Source organism: Phoenix dactylifera, chromosome 14 (genome assembly GCF_051530095.1).
Source record: "Phoenix dactylifera cultivar Ajwa chromosome 14, Ajwa_hap1_PhDact_Kaust_v1.1, whole genome shotgun sequence".
Classification (NCBI taxonomy): Eukaryota; Viridiplantae; Streptophyta; class Magnoliopsida; order Arecales; family Arecaceae; genus Phoenix; species Phoenix dactylifera.
This window is the reverse complement of record NC_143203.1, coordinates 25,048,877-25,068,072: the sequence shown is the minus strand read 5'-3', so window position 1 is coordinate 25,068,072 and position 19,196 is coordinate 25,048,877. Positions and strand designations below refer to the sequence as shown.

At 40.9% G+C, this 19,196-nt stretch overlaps 2 protein-coding genes across 2 annotated transcripts; one reads left to right on the top strand and one right to left on the bottom strand.

Annotated features, from left to right (window-relative positions):
* Nucleotides 1–358: 358 nt before the first annotated feature.
* Nucleotides 359–2,330, bottom strand: LOC103708889 (expansin-A8-like). The gene is made up of 3 exons (XM_008793993.5): nucleotides 2,094–2,330; nucleotides 1,689–2,001; nucleotides 359–1,055 (listed from the first exon to the last, which is right to left on the bottom strand). The coding sequence occupies exons 1-3, from the start codon at nucleotides 2,242–2,244 to the stop codon at nucleotides 752–754; spliced, it is 768 nt and encodes a 255-aa protein (XP_008792215.2). The 5' UTR covers nucleotides 2,245–2,330; the 3' UTR covers nucleotides 359–751.
* A 13,166-nt stretch (nucleotides 2,331–15,496) lies between these two features.
* LOC103699469 (non-specific lipid-transfer protein 1-like) lies at nucleotides 15,497–16,402 on the top strand. The gene is made up of 2 exons (XM_039132391.3): nucleotides 15,497–15,940; nucleotides 16,189–16,402. Exons 1-2 carry the CDS (start codon nucleotides 15,594–15,596, stop codon nucleotides 16,196–16,198), a joined length of 357 nt encoding a protein of 118 aa, XP_038988319.1. The 5' UTR covers nucleotides 15,497–15,593; the 3' UTR covers nucleotides 16,199–16,402.
* Nucleotides 16,403–19,196: the final 2,794 nt, after the last annotated feature.

Genomic DNA, 19,196 nt, shown 5'->3' with positions numbered 1-19,196 from the left:
ACCCCGCCCCTCAACCTCTTATCTTCTTTAATACTCAAATTAGAGTTTATTTTAGTAGTCGTACTCCTGTGCCTGAAGTTAACTTTCGAAGGACAGAATCTAGTGTGTGTGGGTCTTCATCTCTCTCTCCCAGAAAAATTGAGAGAGAAAAAAAAAACTTATATGTAAAAAAGAGGAGAATTGTATGACATCCATTTTTTTTAAAAAAAAAAACTCGACACGCTTGCATCTTTGGTCGGTGATAACTGTGGGCTGCCCTGATAAAGTTATTCCCATAGATGAAAAAAAGCCACGAGCTCAACTAAAATTTGACGTTGGTCCTCCTTGTAATAAATTGTGCGAGAAGAGTCAAACGATATGTCTACAGAACACTTTATTACCCATATGCGGGCTAAAATAGCATTCTCACAAGCATCTCAAAAGTACAGCAGCAGCCTAATCCCCACAGAATGCAATGAAGACCCGGGGCTACCCCACAAAGAAGCCCACCTAACTTCCCTATCCCCACAATCCCAGGCCTCGGACAACCAGTCTAACAGAGCAAGACACTGAAAACAATCTTTCATCTATCTATATCTATCCATATCGATTAAGCCTTTGCGGGTGCTAAATGATTGCAACCTCTGCATTAGCCAAACCTCTCTCCATACAAGACGCTCCTTTTAATATCTCCTTTAATCCAATATTAACCAATACAAATACTGCAAGATATCGATAATATTAGGCTTGGAAGCCTTGTTCTGCTTAGAAATTAGAATTGTCCCCCTTGGAAGGTCTGCCCGAATTGCCACCCGGCAGGCACGGCGTCGTAGCTTGTGACGGTCCTCCCGTCGCTTGTGGTGACTTGGAAGGAGAGGCTCTGTCCGTCAAGGTAAGCATTGCTCTGCCAGTTCTGGCCCCAGTTCCGGGACATCGCCTGCCAGCCGGTCTTGGATCCCTTGATGGACACAGCATGCACGTCGCCAGCACCCGCGACGTTGGTGATCAAGACCAAATTGAAGTAGGAGTGACCGTTGACGGTGAACCTAACTCCCCCCTTCTTCACACATGGCACCCTGCACATTGACACGTTATTTAGCGGACCATGGATACATTACATGAGAATGGCGAAAGTAGAAAATGCCAAGATGGTACAAGTATGTAGTGATCGAGCCTCCGAGCCCACCACCAGATCATGACCAGATTTGGTCCTGACACAAACCCACAAACTAAGACTAATTGTCGAGTTAGAGTTAGGACTGCAAATGGGTTGGGTTGACCCGACCCGATTCGGATTTTAGGATCTGCAGGGCCGGATCATGTCCTAAATTTGGACTTATTCTATTTTTCGGATCAGGTTGGGTCCACCCAATCTCGACCCAGACCTCGATCCGACACGACCCATTTTTTTGGGTCAGATTTTTGTTTTAAACCATCGGAAGTTAGAGAGTGACAACATCATTTGGGCCTACTTTTTGGATCGGGTCTGAATTATACATGGACCTGATCGGATCCGAATTATCCGTCAGATCAAAATTTGTAGGCATGGATCCGATCTGATCCAATTCGATTTTCAACCGGATCGGATCTGAGTCCAAAATTAGAATCCAAATGAAAAACTGGGTCAAATTGAGGTCATTCAGGATCCGACCCATTTGCAGCCGTCGAGGATGCATTTGCTTCAGGGCGAAGTGGGACAAGGGTCTTACCTTCTGAAGGAGACGGGCACGATCCCAGCGCGGTACTGAGCGATCTGGAGGAAGGCAGGCTCGGCCAGGTCAAAATGCTGGAGGGGAGGGTTGCACCACCCGCCGTTGTCGTTGGAGAGGGCGTAGTTTGGAGGGCAGAAGTTGGTGGCGGTGACCACAATGGTCCCAGGGAGGCACCACGTGGGGTCGTCGGCGCACTTCATCTCGTAGCATGCGCCGCAGCTGAGGCCATTGTTGAAGAGCGCCGTGCTGAGCGCGGCGGTGTTCGTGCCGTAACCTTGGCTGTAGAGGTTGCCGTAGCCGCAAGCCCCTCCTACAAGGACATACCAACATCTCCATTAATGGAAACGAACGAGAACTATGGACGTTGTTAGTGCAATTAATTATGGAGGCGTAATTAATTACCCATTGTTCCTGACGCATCGCCACCACCGTAGAACGTGGCATGCGCGGTCTGCCAGCCAGAATCCCCGAAGGTTCTGCGCACGAGGAGGGAGGAGGAGGAGGAGAAGAGGAGGAAGAGAGCAATGGAGAGGGAGCACCTCGGGATTGCCATTGGAGAGGCTCTGAAGGAATGGAGCTAAGAGAAAGAGAAAGGAAAGATGGGGTTTAAAAGGGTGTTTGGTTTACTTGTAAAGGGAAGGGGGGTGAGGGGGCTTGTATTTATAGGACAAGAGTGGGTTGGAGGGGCGTTTCATAAATTTCTCTGTAAAGGGAGACAGTTCTGGCGGTTCTCACGTCCGAGCAGAGCAGAGCAAAGCCCCGAAACCGACGACAGAAAATAACAAATCCGACGCACATGCAGCTGCGCCTGTTGAAGGCCAGCTGGTGAGGCCATGGGCCCCTCGGCTGCGACCGTCGACCCTCCTCGTGTCACCTTCCAAACTGCGCCACATGTATTTGATGCACATATTAGATTAACCAATGTAATGTTGCCATCTTTACAATTAATCGGACACCCATATGCAGGTTATTTTCTTCCGCCTCTCCTTCTTTTTCCCTTTTTTTTTCCTCCCACTCGCAAGTCATTAGAACACGAAAACAAAAGCGAAACCGATGACTACTTGTCTGAGCAGGCGGGCATATATTTACTTCTATATTAGCTACAAATAGTATTAGAGCAGACCTTGCTCATGGCTTATAGGAACTAGGGGATACTATAACACAAGCTCATTGGAGCTGATTATAGGTTTATCGTGGTGCTTATGATTAAATTTGAATAGATTTGAACTTTTAGTCTGGCGAGAACATTAAGGCTTAAATAGAGAATATGTGAGGATCCTTACGAGCATGTATATAATCCCACATCGGCTATTTACTGAGTAGATCTTTGGTACTTATGTAGGACCAAAAAATTTAAATAACACATTTCGGCTAGCTTTTTTAAATGAGATTTTAGATTAATGTATATAATTAGCCACATATATCATCATTTAATCTCCAGCACTAATAGCTTTTTTATACATATATCACCTTATATGAATGTATAGAAGCTTCTATTCTCCCACAATCACGTAAAAGTTTGATTCAATCACCCACCATCGTTTGCTCATCAATGCACTCACCGAAGAATGGCCGATGCATGAGTTGTAGGAGGTGATCGTCCAGCTGGAAAACAAATACCGGTGTACCTTAACTCTATCAGTCAAAACCCCTTGTAATGCAATTTGTCTGGTTTTATTTAGGTCCTTTCAGATGTTAACATCTCGTATTATCTATATTGATTAATTAGGATCCTATGCTCGGGAGTTGGGATGCTCGTTGATAGAAGTATTTCAGCAACCTCACCTCGTCTTGTGACTAGTCCATCTCAGATACAGCAGTTACAGTACAAGTGTAGCACGACAAAAATCACACGGGAGTTTCAACCACTGTGAGTAGCTGGGCCCGAAAGAATTTGAGCAGTTATGGAGGAGTTTATCCCCTACTCCGTGACATTTGAGAGATGGCGAGGGAGAGTGTCACATTCCAGGCCATGCATGTATATCGTGAGGACTATAGGGCGGCTGACTGGGTGGTGGCATACATTGCGAGCCACTCGGAAGGTACCCTATGGAGTGGTGAGAGAGAGAGATGCCTGGAGTACTTTGGGACATTTTGTTTTCCGATTCTATTGGGTGTTTTCGTACCCGTGATGTATGAAATGCCCATTTTAGCCAAAAAAAAAAAATCACATGGGATTGCACAAATGAATGCATATATCTACGTCTATGTCTACTTAGATGAATATATCAAAAATTTACATAAATTCTTTGAGGAATAAATCTATGGATCGAATCGATAAGCGGCATTAACATATATCGGACAGGTCTATAAACCTCATGTTATCTCAATTAACATCTCGACTAACAATAGGATGCCAATGTTTTGGGACACCCAATCTGCATAGGCAGCGAAATTTCACGGCACTTTTTACTGCACACGAGAGTGGAAGAAATAATCCATTAAGTTTCACAAATGTAATTCTACGCAACTAAATTCTTTTAGAGTTTTCAATTTGGAAATTCTCTCATAAGCTCTAATAACCTAATGAATTCCACCGTTTTAGCTTCATATTCCTTCTCTCTCTCTCTCTCTCTTTTTTTTTTGTACAACATCGGCTCATATCCTATAGATGTGGATACGGCCAACAAAATCAGAAAACAACAGAACAAATAAAGAATCCAGCACTATGCCGTCTCCCATTCATATGAAGCCTCCAGAATGATGAGTCGCATAGGAGGCAATTCAATCAGCTACTCCATTTACTTTTTTGTAGATGTGTATAGTTTGATAGAAGCCACACTCCTGCACCTGCAGTAGTCTACGAATGTTAAAGAACAGCGGCCTACTCTCGCCATAGGAGGCAACACCACTCTTTTAACCTTTCATTTAGAAAAGCTTTGGGTTTATCTGCTGGAAATAGTACGAGTTAGACTGGTCTTCGTTTATGGGTTGTGTTCATACGAAGGAGTGGTTAATTTAGTGGGAGAGAAACGTGACGTTGGTCAACAGAACGGGATGACTTGTATCCACGCATCCCTTGTTCCACCGCGTGACGCGGGCCACCGTGAACTCCGCGTGATAACAGTGGGGGGGGGGGGGGAGGGATTGGCCGCCAGCCTCTTCACATGACCTGAAATTAATTAAATGTGAGCTCTACCCTTGATTATTCCTACTTTAGGGCTTCTTTCTTGTCTCTATTTTGGAAGGTCTCTTTTCTCCACAAGATTTATGGGGGCAGAAAATCCCTAATGCTGTATTTCATCAAAAAAGAAATGAAAAAAAATGGCTAATCCTATAGCACGTGATAATTTTCCCCTCTATTTACACTTGAAAAGGTTATTATAAATTCCCACTTATTTTAATCAAAAAACAAAGCATTGATTAATCAAGAATTATGTGAACATGTCACCATGAATGAATTATACAACCAAGATTTGTTGCATTTTACGAGCCATTATTAAGCTAGAAAACATTTGTTGCTTCGACTGAAAATGTGCAAGGAAATGATTGATTTGGAAAATTTAAAGAATATTATAATTTTTTCAAAATAATAGATAATTAGGAGATCAAGATTTATAAATGATATCAACGATCGACAGAATCAAATTTCTCCCTCAACAATTTTATCCATTTGTGTACCGCCTGAGTTTGATGAGATGCATAAGTGAGACCGATGGAAAACAGATTAATGCAGTATAACATCATCTATTGAGTAATTTATAAGTAAAACCATACCGCAAATCCTCCGAGCTATTGTCAAACGAGGACTAGGACTTTGTGCATTACAGAAATTTAGACCAGCAACCAGGGCATCCTCTTCGAGCTTAAGAGCACCTGGCCTTCGCAGCCAAACACAAATCATAGTCTGGTATAGTTTGCCTTTAGAAGCACTGTAATTTCTTGCATGAAATATGATAATTGACTTGGAACAAGACAATAGGGGAAGCCATGCGTCAAGCACTTCAATTAGATTATATTATATTAATTCTGATGATGGAACATCCTTCAGATTCTAAACCGGATCTTGTAGTCTCCTCTGTGTCGTTAGTTGAAGGATTTTGTGCAATAAAGTCGGAGCGGTCCCAGATTTTGCGCGAGCGATTGAGGACAGGCTAACAGATGTCCTGTGCGTTGAAAGTTATGGATTCACTAAATCCTAATTTTGCTGCATCGAGAATTAATCATCGGGCAATGCATTCGATCAAAATATGCTGCAAGAGTAATTTCACCATGTAGATTAATTGTTTTAGCCTTGATTCATGTTATATGACTCTCATTATGTGTACAAAAAATCGAAGCAACTCCGAAAATTGGAACCATAAATTGAAAGAAAAAAATCATTAATAGTTAGTTGTCTCAGTAGTACTCTAAGAACTTTCCAGCTTGGTTGACATCGAATGTATATTGACATTTAAAATCAAAAGCCAAAAAAATCTAATGTACGTGCCCTTTGCTTGTGCCACTTATCCCATCTTTGAGGAATAACGCTTTATCTATAACATGGAAATCTAATCTCTGGAACTTAGGAGATAAAATAAGTAGCAGTCGATAGCTCGTATTTAATTGAACACAAGTTGGCAATTTGAACCGATACATAGATAGTCGTGCATGCGTCATTCCGGGTGGCACCGACTGCTTTGTTGTTCCTTCGCATGATTTGCTCAGGTAAACATATAATAGCTTCTCACTTTAACGAGTACGTTTCCTGAACGGTGGGTGGTACAATTTTTGGAGAATCTAAGGTTCATATTTCAGTAAACGCGAATTTATTAGTTACATTCAATCCCACACGTTGGACACGCCTAACCATGTCCTGTGTCAAGACTTTGACTTGGTTATGCTCTGCTTCTTGTCTTCCCGCCCTTGGTCGGAAACATCATAGATTTGGATTCAATGAAACAACTCCAAAGACAACGTTTGGGGACCATCAACTCGTACAAGTCACCCAAACAAAGCGTTAAATGGATAAATTAAGCCATATATCTCTCAACATCATTTCCAATTTACATGTTGAGGCCTTTATTTTTGTCAGAGCAGCCGTAAATTTACAAATTTTATTCTTTTTTTCTCAAACAATTTTCAGAAAAAAAAAGGTGAGCTTTTTCCACAATTTTTATATATGGGGTGGCAAGAGATAAGACCTGTGACCACAGATGAGATGGAACTAAATCCCTCTGGGAATTCTTCCACATGACATGTGGGTTTTGTTGGGGGAAAACCAAAGTCGTAGTATTGGGGGAAAAAATCAAGTCATGCCAACCGGAAAGGCGCCCGATTAGGAAGGCGCCCGACCAGAAAGGCGCCCGATCAGGGAGGCGCTCGACCAGAAAAGCGCCGACCAAGAAGGTGCCCGACCAGGCAGGCGCCCGACCTCACAACGCTCAAGCTGGAGGCACCCTGCTGAGCAACTGGCTCGGCTCGGCACCCGTGCCGAGCCCATGCCTTAACCAAATACCCGACCTCCGCCTAATCCTCTAGAGGATCTGACAGTTAGATACCCGACTCCACCGTACTCTGTTACCGTCATCAAGCCATTAAGGCACGTGACTTCCGCAGGCCTTCGGCACGCCCTATCAATAATGCGTGTGACCCCCTGCGGGCCTCCAATGCACTCAACCATTAAATGAACACGGCTCAAGATGATCTCCGGATCACTGGACCATCAAAGCGTATGGCTCTTCCTGATCACCGGTTCACTCAGCAATCAATGCACTTGCTATCTACGAACCCTAGGCCCACCATGGCCGGCGGTTCAACCACTCCAATAGGTCTGATCAACCATGACAGTTCGCTGGCTCCGGTCTGATCCGGTCTTATTCTCCACAACGCCATTAATGAGCGTGATCGTGCCCAATTATCACGAAAAAGACAATCTACCCTGTCACCTCTCAGGTAACATAATATCCTTCTATAAAAGAGAACCTAAGGGGAAAGGAAAGGGGGACACACACAGGAACAAACATTCTCCTCTTTTACTCCACTCATATACTAGCCCCCCTCTGACTTAAGCATCGGAGGGCCGGTGCCGGAGACCCCGGCCACCGGCTTTCTTCCAGGATTCTCCAGGAGGACGCCACCAGCCGACGCGCCGCCACCTACTGTTCCAGCAGCGGAGCTCCTCCCCTCTCGGCTCACAGTCGCCCCCGGGTCCAATTTCCAGCAACAGGTTTTATCCATGAACACTCTCAAGCACAGTGGTCCATTGGAAAGGTCCCTGTGGTGGTTCCCGGAAGGGAGAGTTGTGATCTCTACCAGCTTTTTCTAAGGGTGGCCAGAGGACAGGGCAAGCTGTCAGTAAGGCATTATCTTGCCCCCACCATGTGCACCAAATCATCCGGCGGTGCATCACACCAATCTCATTCCCAATGAAAAGTTCCTCTGTTCCAATGAAAACTTTTGAGAAAAGGTTCCCAATACAGGATACAATTCTTCGAAATTGTCAAATAATGAGGACGGTGATTCTGTTTATAGAGAGAAAGAAGATGCTTCGACGATGATGTCAAGTTGATGGAGGGAGGCCGCCGCCATGAGTTAAAGAGTACGGTTGTTGAATAAGAGGAGAGGCGTACAGACTACAGAGCATTACAAATTGAAATGCTCTTCCTCTTCTTTGACTTCAATTACAGCACTTACTGCCATGGCAGTTCTCTTTTGATCTAGGTCACTACTGCCTGTCTTTAAAATAGTTATCTTGGAGGTCCATGAACAAGCAAACAGTCTGTATTAACTAGGAAAAAGGATGGTGTGGATTTCATGAAACACCATAGTGAAACGATTTTTTTTTTTTATTATTCTAAATTCTTATTCCTTTCTACTGATTAAAGTTCTTTTGCGCAGAACTTGTGGGCATGCATGTAAGTATCTTTCAGCATCCCCGAACCCTTGAGGAATCTATCAATGAGCAGAGACGCTGGCCAACAAGTGGTGAAAGAAAGAAGTGCTTAGTTTGTTTCTTTTTCAATTATATTTTCATAAGATGCTTGTTTCCCACTAAAAAAGACGCGTCCAAAATAGCCGAAACTTGAAAGAGACGGGTTAGGTTCGGTTTGGAAGCACATCTGCCACGCGTGAACACTAGCTAGTGACAATGTGCACAAATAGTTTTGGGTGGGTTAACGTTGGTCCAGCACCTAAACTCAGAAGGATATGCAATGGGATGCAACCGGGGGAGAAGCCTTTCGAGCAAAGTCATCAAGTCAAGCTTGAGCTGGCCAAATTGTAAGTATTAGCAGCATGCCGGATTTCAATTCAAGTTTGAGGTCTACTCACTATAGTTTGAAGCCAAACTCTTAAGCTCAAGCTCAGCTTGATGGTGTTATGGAGCAACACTTCTTGAGCCGAACTTTAGCTACTCACTAATGGCATATGAAAGAGGTCGGAGCTAGTAGTTCCACTAGAAACTTATATATTGATCAAGCCAAACAAGAGCAAGTTAGGCCATTTTCAGACATGGTTGCAGAACCATTTCCAGCTCAAAGTACCAAATTCTAGCTCAGCTCATTTACAAATCGAACGAGGGAATGATCCAAGCTGCCCACAAACAACTCCCTCGACAGAAGGCCCTGTCACACATATAGATAGCAGGGTATTGTCGAGTCCAGTCCAATGAAGGATTGCAGACTTGGACTGCAGGTGAAACGAGCCAAAATCAACAAAACATTGGGTTCAAATGTAGTCTGGGTCGGCCCCAATTAAGCTTTCGAATGATCCATAAAAACACAAATCTTCCCTCAAAACCTTTAATCTACGACAAGAGAAAAGCCGAAGAGGTCTATTACAGCTGAAAGATGCTGGAAGCTGAAATTGAAATACAATAATTATATATGTAAATATATTGATATGTTAGTCTCTTTTTTTAGCACAGTTTCAAAATATTTTTTTTCATCAAATTTCTGGTATTTCGACAAAATACTCTGGATTGTGCGACTAATGACTTATTTGATTAATCTCTATTATTTAGTAATAGTTGTGATTCTTTTATAATTATTATAACGTAAATTGATCGGATGAATAGTTGACTTCCTCTCTCTTCTTTTAGAAGATTTGAATTTTAATAACATAAAAATGAAAGCTGTAGTTTGGATAAATAGCAATAAATCAAATTAGTTATTAGAAGAAGAATGGATTATTTTGTGCCAATTACCAGAAGTTAGGTAGCTTTTCTCAAATAAAAAAGGACATTTTTAGGATTGAGCTGGAAAATGAGGAGCAATGACGAATCAATTACCAATGTGCCAAAGCTCACTGACCAAATCTAATAATAAACATCGCAATTAACTGGTGCTCAGTCCTAAAAAATCTATTTTACTGTATCTCCTGGTCTACATGATCTATGAATCATGTCCACTCGGATATCATTTCTCATAAACCAAGATCTTGTTCAAAAAAATCTAACCAAAAGTAATTTTTGGATAGCTTGATGTTGTATAAGTATCTTAAGATCTTCCTAGTGCAAAGAAAAATGGAACTAAATATACTTGAAAAAAAAGAGAAAAGACTCTTCTTTGGCCATGTTTCTAATCATTCTATCTGTTACATAACCCAAAGCTTAAGCAACAAACTGAATAGAATTAAAAAAATGACGAGGACTTGTTCTAGCGATCATCTTTCTTCCAAGCAAATATCGAAACAAATCAAATATTTTGGATATGCATTTCTTTTTTCCTGAATAAACTTTGAATAACTTATAAATCATAGAAAACAGTTTGGGCAATTTACGTAGGACGGAGGACAAGCCTCCTAAAAGACGTCCACATTTGCACAACCCCAAATAGTCGGCCCAAACGTATAGGACATTGTTAGCCCAAGACCATTTGTGGCAAGCCAGGCTGGTTGCCTATGGCTGAATGCATGTCTGATTATATCCGGTCGTACCTCTTTTTGCATGGAATTCGGGTCGGATTTGGATACTACTTTTTTGCTCTGGGGATCCAAATACAAATTCGGATAGTCAATTTAAAAATCTCTCGGATACAAATACACTTGATTTTTTCGAATTCCAAACCAAATTTAGATCGAGATATCTATATAATAAGGATAAATGAAAAGAGAAGAAGTTTAAGTTAAATTAAATCAGAAAATAAATTAAGTAATTAACTAAATCTAAACTAAAAGGAATGTAGATATTACATGGCTGCCTCTTAAGACAGTAACTAGAATACGATTTACCTGATTCGAATAAAATCTTTCAAACCATTCCGCATGCTTGAAAGGCTAAAACTTCTTATTTGTCCATTTCGTCCCTCATTTTTCACCATCTTCAAGCAATTAGAGTTTCGAAGATTCCATTTACTTCTTAGTTTCTATCCGACGGTTGCAACCGATGACAGCCATGAGACGCCTTTGAAGCGCCATAGATCTCATCTACTTCGGTGACGAGCAACGTTGAGCGGTATATTCTCTATAAAATTATTAGTTTTCACTATTAATAAATACTTATTAAAATTATATTTTTTTAATTGATTTTTTTAATAATCATATGTTTATTTCTAGTTTTTATCATTGAATTTTGCTCTACTTTGATTAATATCCGAAAAATATCTGATTTATATCTATACTCGAATAAAAAAATATAGATATATTTAATATCCAAATCACATCTATATCCGTTTATAACAAATATAAATATACTTAATATTTGATTCGTATTTGTATCTATTTAGAATAAATATAAATATTAATTTTAATATATATTTAATATCTATATCTTTAACTATATTTATTTAAAAAATAAATATAAATATGAATATATTAATACCTAATGTAAATCCCATCCGTTTTCACCCCCATCGTGGACTCGCAAAGCCATCGAGAAAACGACACGTTGTCGCTAATATACTTGATTTATAATTAAGAATACTAAAGTAATAACCGGAAGAAATACTGTAGTTAGTCTCCTCTCCCAATTAGGATCGTACAGCCTCTGTGTTTCACGTGGTTCATGGATGGCCGACGATCGCCAACCCATTCCCCCTCCATCGGCCGATCAGCGGTCCCAATTCCAATTCGGAGACTAGTCCTAACCGCCACGTAGTCCATCGTCACCGCGATCTGTTGACACGTACCCATCCATCTTCTCCCGAGCGGGGCCCACACGAGGGCAAGACAAGAGACGGACGTACGAAGTCAGAAATCGTGCATGCATGTGATCTCCCGACTGAAGCCACGTATCATGATCCGTCCTGTCTGCATTCAAAGGGCGGCAGGGACGCATTGGGTCGGACGTCACCGCCGGGCATTAAATGGGTGCAGTTGGGTTGGAAACTCTCTCTCTCTCTCGGCATTAAATCCCCTCTCCTGGGTGGGGCCCTGAGGGAGAGATATTGCGACAGTCATCATTGACTTCCTCAAGGAAACAGGTCTTCAATAAATTTCGATTTGACTGGGATGTCTCCTAGCGGTAACTTTTTTTTTTTTGATCAAAGGAATGGTCATAACTGATGGCTATTTTAGAACTTTGTTTTCTTCCCCACCTTAATGGCGCTCAGCGAACAACCCTTGAATCAGCCTTAAAGATACATCCGTTTAGTCATGGCAGCAGGTGTCAGACTGACAAGTGCATTAGTACATTAGTAATAGCACTTTACAATCTAATATTATGATGCAAAAACCGTATCTACAATATCATTTTGAAAGTTATAGTAATTATAAAATATTGATAGTAAATATAAATATTTATTATATACTATTATAGTAATTATTAAAACAATATGATAGCATACAAAAATATATTATAATATAATATAATATAATGTAGTCTTATATCATATTACATAATATATCACTTTATTTTTGTTGTAGCACTGGTGAAATGATAATGTAAATCAAATTTGGGAGTATAATTTGAGAGGATGAAGTGGGCATAAAATTATTCTAAGTTGGACAGAGAATAACCTGTGCTTGAAAAATAAGCATAAACAAGTTAGGCCGGGCATAACCAATTCTTAATATGCTGATTTTGCAAATGATGTTTAGTTTGCACAAAATTTTATTGCAGATCTTATGCTCCAATCAAACACCACCAAAAAATTTATTTAATTATTAATTTTATAACAAACTTTCATATTTATATTTTTTATTTTACAAAATGTGGATCTTAATATGTTTCTTCTAAATTTAGGTATGAGATAACGGTTGTCAAAACATATATATATATATATATATATATATATATATATATATATATATATATATATATTAGATACTTAAATTATATATGGCATGTTCGTTTGATGCATGTCAAAATATTATTTGAATTTTTGGATTTTATATAAATATCCAAAATTTATTCAGTGCACATTACAGTTGATTTGTGACCAACTCCGATAAATTTGTATTGCAGTGTTTCATAGTTCATATAAGTTATAAGCCAGATCCACTCAAATATTATTTATAATTACTTAGAATCTCAGTAAAAAAATGGGTAGAAAAAAATATTTAAATTTTTTTAGCTTGTATAAATATTTAAAATATATTTAGTGTACAGCTAATGTGAGACAACAGACACCTGGATCCTCACGAGAACAATCAGCCATCATTATTTGCTTTTGTTTTTATGTTATAGTGATTTACTACCATGGTTGTAGTGACAGGTTCCATAGCCCCTATCATCATATATGGATATAAATGTCAGTACGTAGCATGTTGCTGCTACGTATTTGGTGTCTTAATTTGATGGATCATGTGACTGCAAATGCGCGACCAAGTGAGCGACGGCCAGATCTTGATGAATCTGTGCTGGCTATATGGACTCCTAAAATGAACAAGATTTCTCTTTCAAACGGGTCAAGTATACTTGGAAACTGAACCAAGATACAGGGCAACCCATCTTTACATCAAGCTACAGCAACAACAACAGTTTATAAATAAACAAATAAAAACATGGATTGCCTGAGGTTCGTCCAGTACAAGAGAGAGGCATAGCAGTCTCAAACCTGTATCAAAATTAAAGAGCAGAGAGAAAAAGAAGATTACAGCCTAAATAAGACCGGGAAGTAAAATTTAAGGCTGGACATGGAGTTAATCTCCCAACTGAGTGATCTAGCAAGCCTCCCAAGTAAAACTATAATGGAGCCTAATTACACCAGATTAAGCAGGAATATTGGCGTGGCATTAATTTCCTATTAGACGAGCTGGTCCTTGGATGAAGATGGTTAGCGCTCCAAGTCCCAAGCAAGGACGCCCCAAACGGAAGGCCCTAGTTTAACTGCAGGATTTGGGGCCTAGGGTTCTATATTTCTATCAGAAATGGGTCGTATTATGAAGGGATTGCATGAAACAAGAACTTAAAAACATGTGGAAGTTCATAATTCTCTCAACAAAAAAATGAAAAGAAAACAAGCATGTAGAAGTCTAAACAACAGCTGTATTCTTTGCATCGATTAATAATGGTTGAGGGCAACCTTTCACCGTGAGGGAAATAAAGCGGAAGATGGAAAAGGGAGGAAGGGGTTCTGAGGCCAAAAGTGGTTTAACCGGTTAGACTAACCCTCCCATTCAACCATTCACTGGCCCGGTCCATGGTTTCGGCCGGAAAGAAAAGTTCTAGGGCCGCAGGGACTTTAGGACTCCTCTATAAGAGAGAGCTCCCCTTTCCTCTAAGGGCCCTCCATGAAATTGAAATCCTCCATACGATTGCCCTCCACCCGCTGTACAGTTTATTTTTTCCATATGAGAAGGGGCGGTCCATTGAAGAAATTGGTAGGAACTAGGGAACTAACTAAATGAGGTGACACCATCGAATTGGAAAGCGCAAGGGCTAGACCGCCCGAAACCCTCCCTTCGAATTATCCTTGATTAGTCCTAAAGAGTAACATTAAACTATAAGTTAACCCAAAGTGGGTGCAACCAATCCAAAGGTCGACGTTTGGGGCAATCTTTGTATGAGATAAGCCGGGCGCGGGTCGAGGGAGCGGGCCCAGAAAAAGCATCCGAAAGCAAGCCGTGCAATCCGGACTTAAGTCAGGTGCACGGTGTTATCAGAAAACCCCCTGTCGGGTCATCTTGCATGAAGGATACTCCTTCTCTCTTTTTTTCTCACTTCGAAATTACTGCATCTCATTATTGTGCTCGCCAGAAATCAGGGCCGTTGACGCTGTCCGAGCCAAGTTAATGTCTCGGCCTTCTTCCCTTTTATTCTCTCTTCCTTCCACAGCCTCAAACTACCGCCACAGGTGAAGAAATTCACCGGAAATCAGTCGAACTTCACTTCCTCCTGTTTTCCGATTTGTTTTCCCCTTTTTTCGCCCATCTCCGCCGCCGACCGTCCACCACCTCTGGCTGCTATCCAAGTCCCCTGGCATGATCCCATCTCTCTTATTTTTTCTCTCTTCTTTCTCTCTCATCTGTTTCTCTCTCTCTAAGATGACCTATGGATCATCAACCGAGTTCTATCTCCTTATCCGATGGATCCGAGTTGATCTCCGGGCCCTAATCTGCCGTAGCGCCCAGGCAACCTACCAGACCAATCATTCTAATAGTGTCTAAGTGTTTATGAAACTCAGCTGTTGATGAACCTGTTAATTTGTCATAGAAAATAAATGCATTAATTGTCATCCTGTTTCTCATATCAACCTTCGTCTGAAAATTAAGCTATTTTCACAAAGGAGGGCGTGGAGAGCTCAATAAATTGGTTTTAATAATGTTATGATAATAAAATAATAGAGCTTCTCTGAAGGTTGCTGTTCCAAAAATTAATACCATTGCCTCACCAGGAACTCATTACCCACAACTGCCAACTACCCGTCCCCACACCCCGCCATAATTCTGGCTCGCTCTCCTCCCCCCACCGACTCCCTCAGGCCTATAAAATCCCCTCCAGCAGCAACCATTTCCTCCATCCCCACTTGCCTGTTTCCTAGCCTTTGAGAGACTTCCGCTTGTTTACGAGAGTGAGGTAAAAGAATCCCATACTACTAAGCCATGGCTCGCTCTGGTTCCCCCCTGGCCTTGGTAGCGGTGCTGGCCGTGCTGCTGGTGGCGGCACCGCACTCGGCGAACGCCATCACCTGCGGTCAGGTGGCGTCGGGCGTGTCGGGATGCATCTCCTACGCCCGCAGCGGTGGGTCGATCCCCCCCAACTGCTGCAGTGGAGTGAGGGGTCTCGTATCGAGCGCGAAGACCAGCGCTGACCGCCGGACCGTGTGCAACTGCCTCAAGAGAACGGCCTCCAGTATCAGTGGCCTCAAGCCCGGCCTTGTCGCCGGCATCCCTGGCAAGTGCGGCGTCAGAATCCCCTACACCATCAGCCCCTCCACCGACTGCTCTAAGTAAGCATCTGAAACCATTACCAACCATACTTAACTGGCCCCAGAACTCTGTATCGTACTTCGCTCAGCATCTTGCAAGGAATTATAGGACTTGAAAAAAAGAACTCATCCATGACTCATTACTTCAGATGAAGATTTGAAACAAGAATAGAATAATTAAAATAGAGTAGAATATATTTTTATGTATATTTTGATGAGGGGCTAACCGGCCATTTTCGTGGCTTTTCCTTGGTTAATTTTGCATGCAGGGTGAACTGAGTTCTTCTTCGGAAGACTATCTCCCATGTAACTTCTAGAGTGCTATATACTACGTCCTTGCTCGTTGAGACTTGAGAATAAGGTGGTAGCTGTACCACAGCGTGCTTTCGGTGTGGGAGCGGTCCACCAGCATGAGCTTTTGTGTTTTAGTATGTTTCATGTTATGAATATTCCGAGTGCCCGTATTTGTGGTGATTGGGTTAATTTTGTAGCACTCATGATGCATGAATGTCAGCTATTTGTTACTACTACTACTACCACTTCTACTTAATTTGGCCTTTATTTGAATGGATTGTGTGTGTGAGTGCCACATAACGAAGCGAGGAACGGTCAGATCTTGATCGGTTGGTGCATGCCCTGGCCACATGAGCTCTCCAGACCAAGTAGATATTCCACTTTCAAATGGCGTAGGTAGTCATGACATCCCATAAATGGCTTAATGGTACGGTTTATTTTTATATTCAGTAAAAAACAAAATGAAGAAAAAGAAACTGCAAGACGGAACGTAGTCTGAATTCGTATGGGACTGTGTCTAAGATGGACGCAACCATGCAACAAGGACAGGAAGTAATTTTTCCTAAATCTCGAGCTCACTTCTTATTTTTCTGAAGAGAAAATTAGATCGGGTCTGATCACCTTCATTGAGATAATGAAACAAGGAAAGTAGAAATTAGGAAAAAAACTGAAGAGAACCAGAAGTCGGAAGACGGAATACTAGCCGCGATGAGGGGTCGACATCCGACTGGAAGCAATGAACCTCTCGGTTGCTGAAAGCAAAATACAAAATACGAGGAATTGCCGCCAAGTAATATCTTCTCACACCATTAAACTATTGCATGGAGAGGCTCAAGCAGGCCCTGCTGCAACTGTCCCACTAACATTAGAATAATAGAAACCGAGGTGGGAAGCAATCCTCGAATTCGACGTCGTTCTTCTGGTGACAAGGAAATGATGAGCACATTGGAATGGCAAGGTTTCACCAACGTTGGTTTTCATAAACAATGGATCCCCACAAAAATCCTTATTACTGCTTACCTTTTCATGTCTCTGTTTAGCTTAAGCCACCTTACTTCAACTGGTTGCTATTCGTTTATAACGCGAGACATCCTAGCTAACCCTTAATTATGTAACCTAACAAAGGTAAATCATAGGTCTTCAAAACTGTCGTCATTGTCAGCGCAATGTAACTGGCTTCTGTCCTCTCTCTCTCGCCCTGAGAAATTTGAGCAAGCCGGAAAGACGTTCCAAAACCAGCAAGAGAGACTCGGGCACTGAACCCATCCAGTATGGGCGGTGCACAAGGCCCAATTGGCCGCTTCTTCGTTTGGATTTATTGTTCAGCATCCCTCTGCTATGGTACCCAAAACAAAGAACAAAAAAAAAGAACAAAAAATTACATGTAAATGTAACACGTCGACCTGGTGACTCCGTGGCACATTTAGTGGCATTCCTTGCTCTCTCTTCTGGTTCTTTCTCCTCCTCCATATATAATTAACTTCTTCCCCACCACCACCTCCACCTTGTCCCCGTCCGACGACGCTCCCCGGCCCCCGCAAGAGTCTGAATTTGATCAACATATTCAGCCTAGGCTAGTAATGCACCCTTAGATAAGGAGTTCCTCTCTTGTCTTCAGCTAGAATATCTCTGCCCGGCTGATTAAATTCTTGTAGGCTCCCTTGAACCTGGCTACTGCATATGCGCTGGCCCGACTCTCTACTCGTTCATTGGACTATTTAGCTTGCAGAACGGTTGCCTTACCAGAAATAAGGACTCGTTTGGTTTGCCGAGAAAAAGGAGGAGAAAATGTGGGGTCAAGAAAAGAGACAGAAAATTAGTTTTTTTATGAGAATAAGATATGAAAAAAAAAATTTGTTTTACAATAATATTTTTTAATTTTAGATAGAATAGAATATTTTTTTATTATATATATAATATTATATATATATATATATTAAAAAAAGTAGATGCTCAACTAAATAGAAATTATTCTAAAATGTGTCACTTTACTATGGTAACTAAACATATAAAAACTATATTTCTAAGTATCATATATTCACTCATCAATTTTTCAAAAAAGATATTTTAGTAAGTAGAAATTCTTTCTGCGAGTCAAACAAATTCTTAAAATGACTAAACTGTATCAGTCATTCTCTCGACCCGAGATCGCGAACAGCGGGGAGTTGTGGCAACCGCCGCAAACTTATAAAAAACTCTTTTCACAAACATGTAAGGCATTTCATCATGATATCGTAACCAAACAACGAAAATAATTTAAATAATACCAATCAAATTCTTATTAAATGACAAAAATACAAGTCTTGCAAACCAATAATATTCCAAAATCTAGCATCAACTCTAAAACAAAATATAGTCTAAACAAATATGTCAAAATATTGTCTCTAATCGCTCTTCCATGATAAATCTCCAAGTCGATGTAATTCTTCGAATTTGTAAAAATAGTAAAAAATTGTATAATGAGCTAAACAACTCAGTATGTAATGAACAGTATAAAGATATAACCAATTCCGTTTCAAAACACAAATTCATTGAAAATCATTATCTTTTAACTATTCATTTACGCAATCATAAATTTGATTCAAAATAAATAACATTCAACTCAACAGCATTTTACTATGACTACATTTATATTCGGTGGCTAAATCAGAAATAGGACTGCATTTATACTCTACGGAGTGGACTAGAATACCATGTTCATACTTTGCGAAGTGGGCCAGAAAACTACAATAATATTCTGTGAAGTAGGCCAAAATACCACACTTATACCTTTAGAGTAGGCCAGAATACCGCACTTATATTATGTGGAGTGGGCCATAATCAATAATAGTGAGAGTGCCAATGCATAACCCCTAGTTGGCAAAGTTCAGAATGTAATCAGATCGAGAGTTCAAATCTGATACACATCAAAGCTCTTTTTATAAAATAATATATATGTAATCCAATTAAAATATAGATATGCGATGTAAGAATAGTAAATAAT